General features: G+C 52.7%; 1 protein-coding gene across 1 annotated transcript in view; it reads right to left on the reverse strand.

Annotated features, from left to right (window-relative positions):
* Afap1l2 (actin filament associated protein 1 like 2) overlaps window positions 1-16415 on the reverse strand; it is a 38284-nt gene that overhangs the window by 15852 nt on the left and 6017 nt on the right. Inside the window, exons 3-5 of the mRNA XM_051146852.1 lie at window positions 7157-7247; window positions 3672-3755; window positions 170-375 (exon numbers count right to left, since the gene is read on the reverse strand). Of these exons, the coding sequence (XP_051002809.1) occupies window positions 170-375; window positions 3672-3755; window positions 7157-7247 (381 nt within the window). The remainder of the gene's footprint in view (window positions 1-169; window positions 376-3671; window positions 3756-7156; window positions 7248-16415) is intronic.

Raw genomic sequence — 16415 nt, forward strand, 5'->3', positions numbered from 1 at the left:
AGACAAAATACCTTCATCTATACATGCAAAATTCTGCATGTTAATCTTAAGTTAGGGAATATGTTAAACTTTCCTGATATCAAAGGTTCACCCCCTCCAATGTCATATCAGGGAGCAAGCCCCCCTCCCACTGCCCCCTCAAGCCCCAAAAGAGAAGATGAGGACTGACCAAGAGCCTGGTGTCCCTGATCACACAGAGCTGTTTGGCCCACTGGCCTAGCCATTTCTTGCGCCACAGGAAGGCACAGATGCGGGCGTCACGCATCAGCTCAATGCTGGCCTCAGGTGAGGGCCACTGGTAGGGAGCTGCCTTGCCTTTGCTGGTCTCCTCTTCATCATAGGACTCATAGGAGCTGCTCACGGCCTCTCCATCCTCTGCAAGGAAGATCCACCCAGTCAGTCAGGGCCCAGCTGGGCAAGAGTGTGTGCATACAAGCAACATGAATGGATAGATGCATGCATGCATGCATGAGTGGATGCGTGGGTAGGAGGCAGACTGATTTTTTTCATATGGTTTTTGTTGGCTTTGACCACAGCAATGAGGCTGGAAAAGAGAGCCATGCTTGCAGAACAGTAGGGAAGAGGGGCAGCCGGCAGGAGCAGCCAGAAACCCCAGGCTGCCACCTACCTGGCCCTCCCGTCCTTGAGACAGCTCAAGGGCTTTACATCCCCAGCCCACTTGAAGGAACTTCTCAGCCGCTGGCTTGGACCACAAAGCATACTTCCCTGCCCAAACTCTGTCTTCATGGACTCCACAGACAACCCCAGTGAGATGCGAACACCCAGCAGGTGAGCTGCATCACTGCCCTATTGGCCTCCGGCTCCTCAGCCAGTAGGAATTCCAGAGTTTAGGCTGGGTCCACCTCTGCCCCAGTCTGGGAGGGGCCTGTCTCTTGGAGGAGTGGGGGTGGGGGAGGAGAGAAAGAGGCCATATAAACCATAGCAGGAAATGGCTTTCTTGGAAGTGGCTGCTTTGCATGTTGAGGGTATGGTAGTGCGTGCCTTTAATCTCAGGACTGGGGAAGCAGAGGTAGTGGGTCTCTGTAGAGTCCAGACCATGTTGGTCTATCCAGTAAGACCCTGTCTCAAAAGAAAAACAAAACTAACAAAAACAATGTCCTGAGTCCTGGTCAAAACACTTAACAAATCTTCTATTTCCCCAGAGTCAGTCCTCTCTTCTTGGAACAGCCCTCAGCCCCTTACTGGGCGCCATCTTACAGCTTCTCCTACTGCCCACCACAGGCCACCTGTGCTCCGCCTTAAAGAGTCCCTCAGCGCAGCACAGTACAACCTGCGTGACTTGGCGCACGCTTCACCTTCTTCCAAGTTCAGTTCACATCCCTGCTGTTCTGCAAGCATGGCTCTCTTTTTCAGCCCCACTGCTGTGGTCAAAGCCAACAAAAACCATATGAAAAAATCAGTCTGCCTCCTACCCACACATCCATCCATGCACGCATGCATGCATGCATGCATGCACACATGCATCCATCCATCCATTCATGCATGCATCTATTTATTTATACATGCATCCATTGACCCACCTACCCAGTGCATTCATCCATCCATGCTTTGACGTATCCAACCATCCATGCATCCATGGATTCATGCATGTACCCACCCATGTAGCCATCACCAATACATTCATTTAGCCTCCTTTAAAAGACTATTATGGGAAAGAAAGGGGGACTCTGGATTCCCATGACAGTTCCTATCTAGTGATCCTTGATATTCGATATGAATTCCCAGTGGACAAGGAGCTGGACATTGCCCTATTGCTGGACACACCCCTCTACTCAGAACAGGCCCAGTTGCCACTTCCTTGTGTCCTCCGTGGAGCAGTTCCTGGTCTGTCCCTGAGATAGACTGAACACCAGCCCCTACCACCCCATGACTCACTTCAAGAGATATACCCATGGGATGGCCCATTTCATTATTTGTTTTTATTTTTTGTGTATTGCTGTTTTGTCTGCATGTATGTCTGTGTGAGGGTGTTAGATGTTGGAGTTACAAACAGTTGTGAGCTGCCATGTGGGTGCTGGGAATTGAACCCGGGTCCTTTGGAAGAGGAGTCAGTGCTCTTAACCTCGAAGCCATCTCTTCAGCCCTACATGTTCCTTAAACAGAGTTGCAATTGAATTAGAATACAGGGAAGTGGAATGGGGCTACTGTGGTAGTTATTCTAATTCAAGGTGCCAAACAAAATACATTTACTTAGTTTCAATATTTCTAAAAGTAACACTTTAAATACTTTCATATCAGTTTTCTTTAAAGGCACTAAGGTACTACTCACCTCCTGGCTTACCAAGTACATATAAAACAAAAGGATACACAGTTCATAAATCATACCTGTTCTATCTATTAAATATACAATGGTGGAAAGTCATGACGTCAGCGCTCCAGAAGAGGGCCCTATGCTCTGGGGTTGCTGTGGCACTGTAAACTCACACAAGCCTCTGGGAAAGCAGCCTGGCAGCCTGTTGCTTCAATAGCCACAGCGCATCTGTACTTTCTGATCTAGTAATCCCATTCCTGGGGGTTATCTGAAAAAACTGACTTTCAAAAAAGAAGAGGAGGGGCCAGCAAGATGGCTTATGGGTAAGGGCACGTGCTGCCAAGGTGGACATTGATCTCCATGCACGTAATGTGGTGAGAGCCTGACCCCTCACCCCTATGCCTCGCTTTCAAATAAGTAAATGTAAAAAAATTTTTAAAGAGATGGAGCTCTTGCCTAACCTACAGAAGACCCTAGGCTAGATCTCAGCACCAAACTAAATAAATGACAACTTAAAAGTAGCAAGAAGGACCACTGCACACATTTCCACAGCCACTGGACGGTTACTTAGTAGCCAGCGGCAGGTGGCTGGGAAGTCAATACGGTTTTATGTAGTTGGAAGTGTTATTGTTACCGCAATCAATTAAAGGCCTGGAAACTAGTTTACAACTCAGTGAGCTCCCTAAGAGAAGAGGCCGGGGAGCTGGGACTGCAAGTGTGTGTGTAGACAGTCCACAAGGCAAGAGAACTCAAGGGAGCTGAGCTGGTAGGGAGACGGTGGGGCCAGGGCTTAGTGTAAGCTTCCCGTGTTCTCGACTCTGTAGCACCTGTGAAAAAGTGAACTGCGGAGACCGGCCTGGTCTCTGCGGCTCTTACAAGCCTGAGCTGAGAGAGGCTGCAAAGCCAGGTGTGATGCCCTCTCTGACTCTGTCCCCAAAGCCCAGGGTTCACTAGAAGTTCTAATAGCGTGAGGTCCCCAGAAGCTAGCTGAGGCATAACAGCTAATCCCAGTACAAGGAATACCTCAGGAATTTTTAGGGCAAATATATTAACTACTGGATTAATCTTTAGGAAGGATGACAGCCCCTCATTAATGTTGGGCTTTCTTAAAACAGATCCCTGGGCTGCAGGGGTGTGAGGTGAGGAGACGTGAAAGGCAGCAGGCCCCAGCCGTATTTCCTGTTTCCACAGGTACAGCTTTCTGGAAGGCAGCGTCCCACAGGCAGGCTTTCGGGAATGCAGAGTAATACACTCATTGGGCAGAAAAGCGTATGACAGTGTACATGCAGGACCCAGCCATGGGACAGGGAGACAGGGAGAAGGCAGTGGCCTCCCAAGGCATGCATCCATCTCAGAGCAGGTAACAAGGAAGACCCCTGGCACTGGGGACAAGCAGTACCCAAGGTGATCGTGGCATAAATGACTCCTTCAGGCAACTGTGCCCATCGGGGGACTCCAGTGGGGAGATACATTCTGTAATGACCTGTGTGATTGATGTTCAAAGGAACAGACAGAGGAGGGAGAGAGGGAGGGAAGGAAGGAGGGAGGAGGAAGGCAGGGAGGGAGGGAGGGAGGGGAAGATGGAAAGAGATGTAGTCATGCACGAAGCCCCAGATGCTGCATGTGGCTACCTATCACTAGAGCAGCAGTTCTCAACTCAGGGGTCATACCCCTTTTGGAGGTTGACCGAGCTTTTCACAGGGGTCACTTGAGACCATCGGAAAACAGACGCTTACATCATGATTCACAGCAGTAGCAAAATGACAGTTATGAAGTAGCAATGAGAATAATTTTATGGTTGGGGGTCACCACAACATGAGGAACTGTATTGAAGGGTTGCAGCATTAGGAAAATTGAGAACCATTGCACCAGAGTCTACTGCTGTCCCCTCTGAGGTGTGGACTTTCCAGGAGAGGCTAAGGATGTCGTTTATGAGTTCTGTTCACATCTAGAGTGCGCACTAGTCCTCACCTGAGGCATGTGGTCAGAGCGCTAAGTGTCATGTCTGGGTAGTGCTGTCACAAACAGGCAGGCATCTTTGCAGAGAGGATGCTCTGGCCTGGAGGGTTGGCTGAGCCAAACATTAGAGGTGCCCAAGTACCTAAATGACACAGGATCCAAAGTGCCACAGTGTTCTGAGTAGAAACCAACCCCGGAGAATTATGCATTACAGCCACTGGTCTTCCCCAGCATGACATATCAGGACAGAGACCCGACATCTTGGGCAAACAGAGGGACTGTAGTGTCTCAAGTACACAGAGAGGATCGTGGCTTCAGTGGAGCAGTGCAGGACAGAGTCCCAGCGTCTGGCCTTGTCACCGAAGCCAGAACAATCCTGCTGGCCAGCCAGCTAGAGCAACACCCATACTTAGTGTGCCTTCCTCTTGCTGAGACCGGTTACCCTGCTCAAGGAGGTGTGGGGACAGCAGGCAGAAAGGGAAGCCTGTCTGGCTTGCCACACAGACAGTAAACAGAGACCAGTAAAGTTCTCTGTCTCAAGGATGTCCAACTCCCCAGACTGTCCCCAGACCTTGTGATGGCAGAAGAGACGGGCAATCTTCCTGCCACCTGCTTCCCTGGCCCACTCCACTGGGTGAGTTCAAACTGACACAGTGAGAAGCCCTAGGCTAGGTGGTAGGCAGCGGGAGACCCATGCCAAGAGACCGGGTGTTTCTGCCCACTTGTTTGTGTGGAGGTGAAATGTCTGCCCCTGTGCATTTAGGAGACAGGTCCTGGCTGGCAGGGGCCACACCCACGGGAGGCGAGGGGCTCAGGATGCGTGGAGGCGCTCACTAGGTGAGTCATTGTTTCTGCCTCAGGATGCACCAGACAGCCTGGCCACACCCTTGGTTGGCTTGGGTCTGAAATCACAGCCTGGCTGGGACTCGCCAGTGGGATGAAGCTCATCTGCCCGCGATGCCAAACACTTATCATGTCCTCAGTCCCAACAAGTCCTCACCTCCCACGCAGCTCCTGGGACTTGGGGGCCGTAGGTACATAAGAAAGAGAAAAAGCCAAACAAGGCTCAAGTTCCAGGTCCATCTCAGTCTACTCCTGTTTGTAAGAAGTGCACAAGGCCCAGCTTCAGCCAAGTTTGTCCCCCCACCAGCCGCCCACCCTCACCTTTGACATCTGCAAAGTGCTGTGTGGCTACAAGTCACTCTCACAAAGGGAAGAGTGAGGAGGGGCTGGGAAGATGTGATGTTACTGAGGGACCCTCTGGATCATTAAGCATCTTTGGGGCTGGAGAGGTGGTTCTGTGGTTAAGCGCTCTTGCTGTTTTCACAGAGGACCCAAGTGTGATTCCGATCACCCACATGGCTCCTCACAACTGCCTATAACTCCAGTTCCAGGGGGTCTGATGCCATTTTTTTGGCCTCCTTGGGCACTAGGCACAGACATGGTATATATACATGTATGTTCAGGCAGAACATACAAATAAAAATAGAGTACTTTCTTTTTTGTTTGTTTGTTTTTTGTTTTTCGAGACAGGGTTTCTCTATGTAGCCTTGGCTGTCCTGGACTCACTTTGTAGACCAGGCTGACCTCGAACTCACAGCGATCCGCCTGCTGGGATTAAAGGCGTGCGCCACCACGCCCGGCTTTTGAGTATTTTCTTAGAAAGAAAGCTCAAATAAAGAGTAGAAGCTGTGTGAGAGGTAGCAGGTATTGGGGTGTCTTCCAAGGGGATCATGGGACCCTAGCCATCCCCATCCTGCTTTCTCTTGTTGGCTTTGAGGTGATCAGCTTGCTACAGCGCATGTTCCCCACCACTGTCCCCTGACAGGCCCCAAGGCCTGTCCTTAAAGCATGTTCCCTACCACTGTCCCCTGACAGGCCCTAAAGCAACATGCCTGCCTAGTCTTGAATGTGAGCCTCTCACACTGTGGACCCAAACAAACCCTTCGCCTTCTAAGTGGATGGTCTCAGGTATCCCCTGATAGTGATGGAAGGCTGATGGCTGCAGGCTGAGGACCCTGGCCAAGGAGGGTGGGATTCCAGCAGCCAGCTCAGCTCGCACAGCCAATTTGCAAAATGCCCAAACCCTAAGTTGGGCCAGTCATGAACTGACTTGCAAAGAAAGGCTTGCAGTCCCATTCAGGGAAAAGGAAAAAAAGAAAGAAAGAAAAGAAAAGAAAAGAAAAAAACAAAAGCAAAGTTCTCACTGCGACCTGCAGCCCCTTCTGTGTGCTCCTGTTGCTCTCCCAGGCCTGCCTTGTCTATCAAACACTCCAGGGCACTCTCTGACTGAAGATGCCTTTTGCTTTCTGCCTAGAATTCTCTCCCTGCAGTTACCTGCTTGACCTCTTCTCCATAGCTTCAGCCATCTGCCTGAGGTCATAGTGTTGATGTCAGAACAACTGCTTTCCTGCAGCAAGCCGAGCCACTGTCTCATCTGCTGCCCTAATAGCCATGATCGCCACACATAATCTGATGTATTTAAGGTGTGTACGAGTGTTCTCATCCTGTTAGTGGGAGCACAGTAACTGAGTCCAGCGAAAGAACAGGAATGCTTCCCTCAGACTCAGCCTGACCACCACATGTATGAGTGCCCAGAGCCGCAGGTCCCTTGGCCAGCACATCTCTCCTATACCGCCTCTCTGTGCTCAGTGCAGCAACCTGGAGCCCTGTGCATACAGGAAGCTGTTCCCGTGGGTATCCTCAGCCCCTCCTTACAGGCAGGCAGGCTCTGGACACTTTTCACATAGAACAAAGGATGAATGCTGTATGGCCAGTTCTCAGCTGAGGCCATTTCCTGTGTCATGTCGCTCTGTCTGCCTCTGCTCAAGAGCCCAAGGTGAGTGTGTCACCAGGTGACGAGTCAGCACCAGCCTGTGAGTGATAGCAGTTAGACCGCTCTGGGCCCCAGCCCCTGGGACATACCGTTGATGGATGTGTCATACGGCTCAGCCTCTTCGTAGTAGCCCTCTGGAGACTCGATCTTTGGAACAGCAAGCTGCTTCCGCTCTGGAATCTGTAGCACAGACAGACAACGCCAACAAGCTTCAGATGGGGCACACGGGGAACAACGAGGGTTACCCTTCATGTGGGAAACGTGAAGTCAAATACGCCTGGCTGGACTCTCAGCAAGCTGACAGGGGAGCAGGATCTACCAGGAGCTGGGCCTTGGGGATGGGATGGCCTCCAAGCCTTCTATCCTTTCTCTCTAAGACAGGGCCGTAGCAGGCCATGGCCAGGGTATGTGAGCCAAAGTGTGGGAGACTTGGGCTGGAGAGTCAGCTCAGTGGTTAGAAGTGCGTGCTGCAGAACCGTGAGGAGCAGAGTTCGGATCCTAGCGCTCATACGACAGACAAGCTGCACGTCCTGCAAGTGATGCAGCTCCTGCTGTGATAGATCTGACAGCCCCTTCGGGCCTCTGCATGTGTGCATACGCTCTCTCTCACACACAGATTGGATATGAGGGCATGACACACACGAAACACAGGAGGTAGCTATTTTTGTCGAGGGGTCTCTACAACCCAAGGTCTGCAGTCTGTGTAGAAAGGGCAACCGGTACGACAGGAGCCCCACCTCATACACTCTCATGTCAGCTGAGGCAGGCCTACATAATCCTGGGTCTAACCCCTGTTCCCACCCCCTACCACTGGCGCTATGGCAGCCATGAGGCAGGCTCTGCCCTCCCTCCCTTCTCTCCTTCCACAGCCACACAGGAAGGAACAGCGTCATGGGGCCATATCCTAATCAGAGCAGGTACTGTACGAGCTGGCAGAGGTGGCTTCTGAGGTGAGAAAGGCCCCTTGCGTGACTCCTTTCTGAGTGCACACAGTAGGCAGGCACCCTGGAGCTGCTTGAGGTGCCCTGTGGCTTGCTGCCAGCAGAGTTTTCTCTGTCCTCTGCTCAGCCAGCAGCCCGAGGAAAGGCGGCCTATGAGACCAACTGTGATTTCAAGTGCTGCCTCCTAGGGTCTGAGGAGAAGAGTTCTCATCCTGGACTTCCACAAGCCCCATTGCAGGGCCCTCCTCCCTGTGAGAAAGTGGGTCCTATCTGGAGAGATACTCCAGGCACCCAAAAATCTGGCTCTGGGTCAGGGACTTGTTTTTTTTTTGTTGTTGTTGTTGTTTGTTTGTTTGTTTTGTTTTGTTTTTTTTAATTTATTCTTGTTACATCTCAATGGTTATCCCATCCCTTGTATCCTCCCATTCCTCCCCCCCCCCCATTTTCCCATTATTCCCCTCCCCTATGACTGTTCCTGAGGGGGATTACCTCCCCCTGTATATTCTCATAGGGTATCAAGTCTCTTCTTGGCTACCAGCTGTCCTTCCTCTGAGTGCCACCAGGTATATCTGCATACTAGCCCAAGGCGCATGTCCCACGAAAGCCTTCACTTACCAGGAAACTGGGACAGAGGGGAGGGCATCCTATTGGGACTCTAAATGAGAGACGCATCGGAGAATAGCAAAATAAAAGGATACAGAGGGTCCTAGAAATCTACAAGTAGAACAATATGATAGGCAGATTTGGGCCCAGGGGTCCCGCTCAAACTAAGGCACCAGCCAAGGACAATACAGGAGGTAAACTTTAAACCCCTTCCCAGATCTAGCCAATGGTCAGAATATTCTCCACAGTTGAGTGGAGAGTGTGATATGACTTTCTCACGTACCCTGGGTCAGGGACTTGTTAGGACTGAACAAATGGGAGAAGAAAATCAGTTACCACAAATGACCATAAGGGCTGTGATTAGGGCAGCCATCTTGTTTAAGGCAAAGCACGGGGTGGATCTGAGAGTCTCTTGAGACAGCATAAGACTGTGTGAATAACCCCATCTCCAGGGCCAGACTAAAACTCCAACGGTGGAACACTCTGTGTGACTTCATTCTGTGTGAGTTTGGATGGTTGACTTGTGTGGTAATTTGAATAGGAATGGCCACCACAGAGGAAGTGATACAGTTAGGAGGCGGGGCCTTGTTGAAGTGGGTGTGGCCTTGCTGGAAAAAGTGTGTCACTGTGGGGGTCTCATATATGCTCAAACTAGGCCCAGTGTGGCAGTCTCCTGCTGCCTACAGACCCAAGATGTAGAACTCTCAGCTCCTTCTCCAGCACCACGCCTGCCTGCACACCGCCATGTTTCCTGCCATGACAAACGACTGAGCCTCTGAAACTGTAAGCCAGCCTCAGTTAAGTGTTTTCCTTCATAAGAGTTGCTGTGGCTATGGTGTCTCTTCACAGCAATGAAACCCACAACTTCCCTAGGCTGTGCTGTAAAAAGAACAGAAATGTCTGTCACTTGGAGTCATGGAGGATTAAACTGCGCTAGGCAATAGTAAGTGTTTGGTATTTGTTTTTACTAGCCTAAAAAAATAAAATACAAAAACACCAAAGTCCCATGCATACATCCTGTAATCCCAGACACAGTGACTTGTCATCAGACATCGAAGGACAGCAATCCTAATGTCCCATGGCTGGGGAGGAAGAACCACTGTGTTAAGCACCTGCATCATAAGAACCACTGTTTCAAGCACCCTCATCATAAGGACCACTGTGTTAAGCACCCACAGCATAAGGACCACTGTGTTAAGCACCTGTAGTATAAGGAACACTGTTAAGTACCTCCATCATAAGGACCACTGTGTTAAGCACCCACAGCATAAGGACCACTGTGTTAAGCACCTGTAGTATAAGGACCACTGTTAAGTACCTGCATTATAAGGACCACTGTGTTAAGCACCCACAGCATAAGGACCACTGTGTTAAGCACCCACAGCATAAGGACCACTGTGTTAAGCACCCACAGCATAAGGACCACTGTGTTAAGCACCTGTAGTATAAGGACCACTGTTAAGTACCTGCATCATAAAGACCACTGTGTTAAGCACCTCCATCATAAGGACCACTGTGTTAAGTACCTGCAGCATAAAGACCACTGTGTTAAGCACCTACATCAAGATACGAAGATTGTGGTTGTGCTGGCTGGTTTCATGTCAACTTGACACAAACTAGAGTTATCTGAGAGGAAGGAACCTCAATTGAGAAGACGCCTCCATAAGATCCAGCTGCAGGGCATTTCTTACTTAGTGACTGATAGGGGAGGGCCCAGCCCACTATGGGCGGTGACACCCCTGGGCTGTTGGTTCTGGCTTCTATAAGAAAGCAGTACACTAAACAAGCCATGAGGAGCAAACCCTAAGCAGCACCTGCCACGGCCTCTGCATCAGCTCCTGCCTCCAGGTCCCTGCCCTGTTTGAGCTCCTGCCCTGACTCCCTTCACTGGTGAACAGTGCTGTGGAAGTGTAAGCCAAGTAAACCCTTTGCTCCTCAACTTGCTTTCTGGTTGTGGTGTTTTGTCACAGCAGTAGCAACCCTGACTTAGACAGTGCTCGTTAACCGAAGACGCAGAAGAGACTTGATTTCATCCACAAGAGGGGGAGGAGACAAGGAAGAAGCCACTGTGAGGCACAGGATTTACTAGGATCCATTTCTGCTTGCTCTCCAAAGAGTCAACTAGCAAAGATTTTAGGGATCTGTGGCCACTTAGAGTCTCTTATTTCGGCTACCCAACCCTAGGGTTGCAGTGAGGGGAATACATCCACAGGCCATGCGTGCTAAGGAAGTGCAGCTGCTGTGACCAAACAGTGCTGAACAAAGCAGGTGGCTGGTAGGTAGGACCCAAGGGCTGAGGGCTGTTGTGTTCCAGCCCCTAAGATGAGACCCAAGATCGAATGATCCGAAATGACCTGAGGCACTCAGGTGACCTTCTCTGGGGAACAAACTGTGAGAAGTTCTGGGGAGGCGGGTCGACCACGTCCGTCCCACACTGACCATGGAAATGCCATTTAGGTGTCAGCTGCTTCCCTGACTGGAAGCTCCCTTGAGATCAGTAATAATGCTATGGTCAGGCCTCAAGGGTGGGTGTGCTTGCTGAGATGTACAGTGGCCAGCCAACATCTGTTTCTCTTGCAGTGACCACAGCACCTGGCTGTGTAGCCTACAGCCTGGAAAGACCTTAGCTGCCTGAGTCACCGTCCACACCCACGAGTTTGCTCCAGACCCCTGGCTGCCCTCCACACTGGACAAACCTGTTCTCTGACTTCAGGAATTGCAGTGAGGGGCCCATCCACCATAGATGAGTCAGGGCTGAGCTAACAGGCGTCCGGAGACCAGGGCAGTGACCACCATCTGGTCCAGACAGGGCCATATGGGCCCAGCACGTGGGTGAAGCTTTCCCCATAGCAGTCTGACCTTGTGGAAAATTGAGAGGGAAGCAGGAATCTCTGTCTGAGGAAGGAAGATCATTCCAGGCTCAGGCCCCAGGGTGCAAACGCCATGAGTCCTGCCTGGGAGGCCGAGGTGGTCATGACTCCTGTGTTTCCTGCACCTGACTCTACCCGAACCTCTGGAAACATAGGACTAAGGCTTTCACTGCTTTGGGCAAAGCGAGCAGGAAGGCCACAGAGACGTGTGTGTGGGCAAGACCACCCCTTCCTCCTATGGCCTCAGGAAGCACTGGAGGCTGGTAGTGAGTGCCTAGGACAACACTCGGAAGGCCTTGAACACCCCAGTCCTTTCCAGCTGGTGGAGGGGAGGGGCTAATGCTGTAAAGTCAGCAGGTGCTGCTGAACCATCCACCAGGCCTGGAGACTGTCCACAAGACAGTTGCCACGCCTCGGAAAGGCCTCTGAGACTGAGCTATTCCTGGGCAATGGCATTTTCTCCAACTATCTCAGTCGTGGCCGGAGCCTCCCCACCCTCTGCTGCCCTGAGATGGTGACAGAGTCACCTGTCCCTTGATGGGCAGTAGGGCGGGGGGATCAGATTTGTATGGAGTGAGGTAGAAGTTCAGTAAGAGGCCATCATCAGCATCCCACAGACACCCAGAGATGAAGGCTCAGCCCGCAGCTGTCACTCAGCTCAGGCGACTTCGTGTAAGACACTGATCTGGGCACTCAAACACTGTCTGTGCCTCACGTGGTAGGGCTGTGTACCCTGGCTGTCCTTAGAAAACCTTGAGTTGAGGCAGGCTCAGGAACCATCTTAGGGCTCAGACTCTTCTTGAGCCTCATACAATCTCCTAGCTGTGGCCTTGGGCCTTTGCTAGGAAGCCTCCTTCTAGGGAGAAGGACCTGGAACCAAGTCCTGACACTGTCACTTTGAGACTATGACAATGGGCTCCCTCCACATTGTTTGGGTTGGATTTTTATTTTATTTATTTAAAATTTTTTTTTTTTTTTTTAAATCTCCTGACACAAGCAAGGGCTGTCTGAGACGAGGGACCCACAACTGAGAAAATGCTGTTTGCATAAGATTGACCTGTGGTCACGTGTGTCAGGCATTTTCTTGGTTAGTGATGGCTGCTAGGCCCAGGCCATTGTGGGCGGTGCTGCCACAGGCAGGTGGTTCTAGATGAGGGAGGGAAATGCACTGAGCACATCAGGGGGAGCAAGCCAGTAAGCATGAGCACTCTCCAAGGCCTGTGCTTCAGTTCCTGCCTCTAGGTTCCTGCTCTAAGCTGCTGCCTTGACCTCCTAACTGATGGGCCTGGAACTATGAGCTGAAACAGGCCCTCTCCTCCCCAAGCCACTTTTGATCACAGTGTTATCACAGCACTTGAAACCTCTTATACCCCACAGTGTAAACAATGTGACTCACCTCAACAAACGATGCCCTCATGTGGCACATACACGCCGTGTGGCTTACAAACTTAGCCCATTGACGCCAATATGAATGTCACACAGCAAGGAACAACCTGGGCTTAGTGACACATGCCTCAAATCCCGTACTCGGGAGGCAGATGGATCTAGTTTGAGGCCAGCCTGGTCTACAACAGGACAGCTAGGGCTATACAGAGAAACCCTGTCTTGAAAAACCAACCAACAACAAAACAACACCAAACAAAGGGCTGGTAACTTGGAATAGCGTGCTTATGGTCAAAGAGCTAATGCTGGCCAAACAGATCTGCGCATGGGACTGGATGATCTAGGATGAACTCGTGACTCATCTATGCATCCATCCAGCTACCTACTGCCCATCTGCCCATCTGTCCATCTGTCCATCTGTCCATCTGTCCATCCAGACAACTCTTTATCCACATAACCACCTGTTGATCCCTCTGACCATCTGTTTATCCACCTTCTACATCCCTACCCATCCTTACCCACCCACCCATCCGTCCACCCAATCTCCATCAACCTACCACCCTAGCCACCCACCCATCCACCCAGTCTCCATCAACCTACCGCCCTAGCCACCCACCCATCCACCCAGTCTCCATCAACCTACCCGACCTAGCCACCCACCCATCCACCCAGTCTCCATCAACCTACCTACCTAGCCACCACCCACCCATCCACCCAGTCTCCATCAACCTACCACCCTAGCCCCCACCCACCCATACCACCAGTCTCCATCAACCTACCGACCTAGCCACCCACCCAACCATCCACCCAGTCTCCATCAACCTACCGCCTAGCCACCCATCCAGTCCACCAGTCTCCATCAACCTACCACCCTAGCCACCCATCTGTCCACCCAGTCTCCATCAACCTACACCCTAGCCCCCCTCTGTCCACCCAGTCTCCACAACCTAACATACCACCCTAGCACCCACCCGACCACCCAGTCTCCATCACCTACCACTAGCCACCCATCCGTCCACCCAATCTCCATCAACCTACCGCCCTAGCCACCCACCCATCCACCCAGTCTCATCACCTACCACCCTAGCCACCCATCCGTCCACCCAGTCTCCATCAACCTACCACCCTAGCCACCCACCCGTCCACCCAGTCTCCATCAACCTACCACCCTAGCCACCCATCCGTCCACCCAGTCTCCATCAACCTACCACCCTAGCCACCCATCTGTCCACCCAGTCTCCATCAACCTACCACCCTAGCCACCCATCTGTCCACCCAGTCTCCATCAACCTACCGCCCTAGCCACCCATCTGTCCACCCAGTCTCCATCAACCTACCACCCTAGCCACCCATCTGTCCACCCAGTCTCCATCAACCTACCACCCTAGCCACCCACCCGTCCACCCAGTCTCCATCAACCTACCGCCCTAGCCACCCATCCGTCCACCCAGTCTCCATCAACCTACCACCCTAGCCACCCACCCATCCACCCAGTCTCCATCAACCTACCACCCTAGCCACCCATCCGTCCACCCAATCTCCATCAACCTACCGCCCTAGCCACCCACCCATCCATCCCCCAATCTCCATCAACCTACCACCCTAGCCACCCACCCATCCACCCAGTCTCCATCAACCTACCGCCCTAGCCACCCACCCATCCACCCAGTCTCCATCAACCTAACCCTACCCGCCTAGCCACCCATCCATCCACCCAGTCCTCCATCAACCTACCACCCTAGCCACCCATCTGTCCACCCAGTCTCCATCAACCTACCACCCTAGCCACCACCCGACCACCCAGTCCTCCATCAACCTACCACCCTAGCCACCCATCCGTCCACCCAATCTCCATCAACCTACCCGCCCTAGCCACCCACCCATCCACCCAGTCTCCATCAACCTACCACCCTAGCCACCCATCCGTCCACCCAGTCTCCATCAACCTACCACCCTAGCCACCCACCCGTCCACCCAGTCTCCATCAACCTACCACCCTAGCCACCCATCCGTCCACCAATCTCCATCAACCTACCGCCCTAGCCACCCATCCATCCACCCAGTCTCCATCAACCTACCACCCTAGCCACCCATCTGTCCACCCAGTCTCCATCAACCTACCACCCTAGCCACCCATCTTCCACCCAGTCTCCATCAACCTACTACACCCTAGCCACCCACCCGTCCACCCAGTCTCCATCAACCTACCTACCACCTAGCCACCACCATCTGTCCACCCAGTCTCCATCAACCTACCACCCTAGCCACCCACCCATCCACCCAGTCTCCATCAACCTACCACCCTAGCCACCCATCCGTCCACCCAATCTCCATCAACCTACCGCCCTAGCCACCCACCCATCCATCCACCCAATCTCCATCAACCTACCACCCTAGCCACCCACCCATCCACCCAGTCTCCATCAACCTACCGCCCTAGCCACCCACCCATCCACCCAGTCTCCATCAACCTACCGCCCTAGCCACCCATCCATCCACCCAGTCTCCATCAACCTACCGCCCTAGCCACCCATCCATCCACCCAGTCTCCATCAACCTACCACCCTAGCCACCCATCTGTCCACCCAGTCTCCATCAACCTACCACCCTAGCCACCCATCTGTCCACCCAGTCTCCATCAACCTACCACCCTAGCCACCCACCCGTCCACCAGTCTCCATCAACCTACCGCCCTAGCCACCCATCTGTCCACCCAGTCTCCATCAACCTACCACCCTAGCCACCCACCCGACCACCCAGTCTCCATCAACCTACCACCCTAGCCACCCATCCGTCCACCCAATCTCCATCAACCTACCGCCCTAGCCACCCACCCATCCACCCAGTCTCCATCAACCTACCACCCTAGCCACCCACCCGTCCACCCAGTCTCCATCAACCTACCACCCTAGCCACCCATCTGTCCACCCAGTCTCCATCAACCTACCACCCTAGCCACCCACCCATCCACCCAGTCTCCATCAACCTACCACCCTAGCCACCCATCCGTCCACCCAATCTCCATCAACCTACCACCCTAGCCACCCACCCACCCATCCACCCAGTCTCCATCAACCTACCGCCCTAGCCACCCACCCATCCACCCAGTCTCCATCAACCTACCGCCCTAGCCACCCACCCATCCATCCACCCAGTCTCCATCAACCTACCGCCCTAGCCACCCATCCATCCACCCAATCTCCATCAACCTACCACCCTAGCCACCCATCTGTCCACCCAGTCTCCATCAACCTACCACCCTAGCCACCCACCCATCCACCCAGTCTCCATCAACCTACCGCCCTAGCCACCCATCCATCCACCCAGTCTCCATCAACCTACCGCCCTAGCCACCCATCCATCCACCCAATCTCCATCAACCTACCACCCTAGCCACCCATCTGTCCACCCAGTCTCCATCAACCTACCACCCTAGCCACCCATCCGTCCACCCAATCTCCATCAACCTACCGCCCTAGCCACCCACCCATCCATCCACCCAGTCTCCATCAACCTACCACCCTAGCCACCCACCCACCCATCCACCCAGT

The sequence above is a fragment of the Acomys russatus genome, chromosome 5 (genome assembly GCF_903995435.1).
Source record: "Acomys russatus chromosome 5, mAcoRus1.1, whole genome shotgun sequence".
Taxonomy (NCBI): domain Eukaryota; kingdom Metazoa; phylum Chordata; class Mammalia; order Rodentia; family Muridae; genus Acomys; species Acomys russatus.